At 47.8% G+C, this 4,013-nt stretch overlaps 2 protein-coding genes across 2 annotated transcripts in view; one reads left to right on the top strand and one right to left on the bottom strand.

Moving 5' to 3' along the window:
* Window positions 1-4,013, bottom strand: part of Wbp1l (WW domain binding protein 1 like) — a 66,611-nt gene that overhangs the window by 42,329 nt on the left and 20,269 nt on the right. The window lies entirely within an intron of this gene.
* LOC101566147 (dynein light chain roadblock-type 1) lies at window positions 1,952-2,581 on the top strand. Its single transcript, XM_004631490.2, has one exon. The coding sequence runs from the start codon at window positions 1,980-1,982 to the stop codon at window positions 2,268-2,270; it is 291 nt and encodes a 96-aa protein (XP_004631547.1). The 5' UTR covers window positions 1,952-1,979; the 3' UTR covers window positions 2,271-2,581.

The following is a 4,013-nucleotide window of genomic DNA, read 5'->3' as shown; positions in this document are numbered from 1 at the left end:
TTCAGGGTCAGGTGAGCGCTGAGCAGACACACAAGTCCCAGGTCCATGCGCCAGACCCCATTCTTTTGTTCATTTTTACATCTGGTGCTAGAGACTGAACCCAGCTCTGAACTATACCCCTAGTCCTTTTTATTGTCTAAGACACAGTGGGTAACTTACAATTCTTCTGCCTCAGCCTTCTAGAGTGCTGGGATTACAGGTTTGCAACACCATGCCAGGCTCCAGAACAGACTGCCACTTCTGCCAGGACTAATGGTGCAGCCCTGTAGTCCTAGCACTTGGAAGCCTGAGGTAGAAGACTGCTGAAAATGTGTACAACACAGTGAGTTCAGGGCCAGCCTCACAGCAAGACCCTGTCTCCAAAAACAACAAACAAAGAAGAAAATAAGCTAGGTATGGTGGCATGCACAGATAGCCCCAGAATTCAGGAGGCTGAGGCAGGAGAACTGCTGCAAGTTCGAAGCTGTCCTGGGCTACATAGTGAGCTCAAGGCCAGCCTGCAGCCTGCACTACAAAGCAAGACCCTATCTCAAAAAAGGCTGCCACTTTCAGTCAAGTGGAGTGTGATGCTCTGCAGTGCAACTAAGACCCTTGGGTTGGACATAAGCAACCAGGAAAGCCCAGCAGTCCTCCTTGGTCCTCTACAGGGGTGGGCTGGAGCCCATGCTATGGCTCTCAGGGACCTGGGGGAGATGTTCCTACACCCACATCATCTGGCCCAGACTGGAGGCATCTGAAGGGCTGAGGATCAGGGAATCTTATCTTGCAATCAGGGAACCTGGAGAAAAACAATGTTGTCAGAAAGGACAGCAACTGCCAGGCTTTGAGGGCAGATGATCTCTAGAGCAACTGCTACTTATGTTCAAGGAGCTTTGCGTTAAGGCTGCTACGCCAAAAAGAGTATTAAGATAAAACTTATATTTCTTGGGCATGGGCACAGACTTAAGAAAATGCCTTAGAATTCTTGCAAATAGCTGCGTGCAGTGGTCCATAGCTAGAATCCCAACACTCGGGAGCTGAGGCAAGAGGATTACAAATCCAAGTCCCACCTGGACAACTTAACCAGACCCTATCTCAAAATAAAAAATAGGATGGGAATGTAACTTCATGCAAAGGTTGTAGATTCAAACCCACCCCCGTGTGTGTGTGTGTGTGTGTGTGTGTGTGTGTGTATGAGAATTAAAACTAAAACAATATGTGTGCCACAATTAAAATTAAAGAGACATCTTCCTGTCATGTGGGTGAGGCTACACACCAATAAAAGGATCCTGAAGTAATGATTCTGAGGAATGCCTTGGGTTGAATTCCAAATCCACACAAAGATCTGTAGAGCTTTGCCAAGCATGAACGCAAAGGACTGCTCTGCTGCCAGAAACCAGCACTTGGAACTTATCTTTTGTGGGGCTGGACAAAGGCAGACGGGTAGCAGGCCTGCAGAGGCAAGACACACTACGGCCCTCCTAGATCCTGGAGGACAAGGTGTCCTGGGAGCCACAGGCTTGTCCCTCCCAGAAGGACTCACCCACGCACAAGGCTGCTCTCTCACGGAGTGTCTCAGGACAGGGGGCTAGGCAGTCAGTCTGAAGCTACAGTCACTCCCCACACATCCAGTAATGCTCAGAAGGGAAGGAAGCCAACAGAGATGGCATCTCATATTCCAGGAGCAAAAAAACTGAACTTTGGTCAACTTCATTAATTCAAGGCTTGGGGCTGGGGAGACTGCTCAGAGGCAATAAGCACTACCTGGCAAACACAAGGATCCAAGTTCAGACCCTTGAATGACCGAATGCCATTCAGTCTCAGCCCCAGATCCCCCAGGTACCTACCATGTGGCCCCAGAACCAGGAGGAGTGGCACATGCTTATAAATTTCAACACTCAGGAGGTTGACTAGAAGATCTCTGCAAGTTCAAGACCAACCTGGGGGCTACAAAAGTGAGCATAAGGAGTTGGCGACGCGGAGCTGCTGGATCGGCGGAGATGGCTGAGGTGGAAGAGACACTGAAACGACTTCAGAGCCAGAAAGGAGTACAAGGAATCATCGTGGTGAACACAGAAGGCATTCCCATCAAGAGTACCATGGACAATCCCACCACCACACAGTACGCCAACCTCATGCACAACTTCATCTTGAAGGCGCGGAGCACAGTGCGTGAAATTGACCCCCAGAATGACCTCACTTTCCTCCGAATTCGCTCCAAGAAAAATGAAATAATGGTTGCACCAGATAAAGACTATTTCCTGATTGTGATTCAGAACCCAACTGAATAAGCCATTCTCTTGACTCCCTTTGTCATCCCTTAATTTAATGCCCCCCAAGAATAACAGCGTTAATCATGTCAAGCGGCTGCCTGCCTTGGAAGCCCCTCCACACGCCAGGGACCAGAGTGGCCCAGCAGTTCCACCCTCCCTTCTGGGGGTCACAGTGCTGCACCGGGCTTCCAGCAGGGCCCCCCTTGCTGCCAGATTGTGGAGCAGGAGCTGCTGAGAAGCCTGCACCGAGCTTCCTTCTGCCCTTCAGTTCCCTTTGTCGCCCTTGGGAAAGGCTTGTTTTTCTTTCAACTAAAAATAACCAAAACACACACAAAAAAAAAAAAAAAAAAAAAAAAAGTGAGCATAAGGCCAACCCGAACTGCATAACGAGACCTTGTTTAAAAAAAAAAAAAAAATTCAAATCTGTACACTTAGTAAACCAGGTGAGCCAGCCAGCACTGTAGCTGGGCCTGTGTGGCCTCAAAGTGGCTTAAGCACATGTGGAGATGGCATTTTGACATTTGTTATGTTTGTGTCTAGTTGTCCCCCCAAAACCTCATGCAGTCATGGGGAGGACTTCTAGAGTTTGTGATTAACTCATGATACACTGGGATTACAGGTATGAGTGCTGCTGTTTTTGTTTTGTTTTCCAGAACCAGGGCTCGAACTCAAGACCTCGTACTCGCCAGGCAGGTACTTAGGCTGTTAAGCTATCTCCCTGGCCCTGCTGCTAGAATTTCAGGTGTGAGCCCTGTACCTAGCCAGGGTGGTTAGCCTGAATGCAACATAAGGGAGACAGACTTGCTCTCTGTAGCCACTGTTGCTGCTACTCCTACCTTTTGCTCTGCCACCACCATGAAAGGCTGCTCTCTACCATATGCCACTCTGCCTTGGAGCCAGCTGAGTATGGACTGAAACCTCCAGTAACTATGAGTTTATATACCTTTCCTTCCTTCATTTTGGGTGTCAGGTACTGGTCCCAGCAACGAGAGAAGATTAAGACAACATTAATTTTTTTAATTTTTAAAATTTTTTTATTATTTGGTACAGGGTCTTGCTACACAGCTCAGATGTAGTGATCCTCCTGCGTCAGCCTCCCCAATGCTGGGATTACAGGTTTGTGCTACCACACCCAGTTTTCAGTGGCTGACTTGGGAGGTGGTACCAGGGATAGAACCCGGGTCCTTGTGCTTGCCAGGCAGGCACTTAAGACTGCTGAGCTCCTCCCTGGCCTTGACATTAATTCTAAGTGTCACTTCATTTGTGACCTGGTATTTCCATTTACATCCAGCCACTAAACATATAGTTGGAAATGAGAAGGGCATACTGTGGGACAAACCCGTCTTGCTCTAGAGGATTTATATTTTTAGTGTATGTGCTGAAGCAAGCACAGAGCTTGTTTATTTAGCTACCCCATATAGGGAAAAAAGACACACAGAAACAAACACACTCTAGAACACACATGTAGGAAGAGGGACAGCTGCACAAGAAGAGCTCAGGCAAAGCATGCTGTAAGGCACATGATGTCCAGAGAATGTTTTCTTTCCTACTGGCTGATTTTAGTACTGAGGTTAAACTTAACCCAGGGCCTTCATGCTGAGTTCCACCCCAACCCTTCTTATTTCCCAAACAGACCTTAATAAACTGCTAAATTGCCTGGGCTGGGGAGATGGCTCAGTAGAATAAGCGGTTGCCTGTCAAGGTCCTGAGTTCAATCCCCAGTATCAAAAAAAAAAAAAAAAAAAAAAAATTCAGGGTCAG

Source organism: Octodon degus, unplaced genomic scaffold, assembly GCF_000260255.1.
Source record: "Octodon degus isolate 3935 unplaced genomic scaffold, OctDeg1.0 scaffold00042, whole genome shotgun sequence".
NCBI classification, from domain to species: domain Eukaryota; kingdom Metazoa; phylum Chordata; class Mammalia; order Rodentia; family Octodontidae; genus Octodon; species Octodon degus.
Note: the sequence above shows the minus strand (reverse complement) of the source record. Positions and strands in the feature narration are given on the sequence as shown.

Coding starts and splice junctions, on each gene's coding strand:
- LOC101566147 (XM_004631490.2), top strand. CDS start 1,980: ATGGCTGAGGTGGAAGAGACACTGAAACGACTTCAGAGCCAGAAAGGA.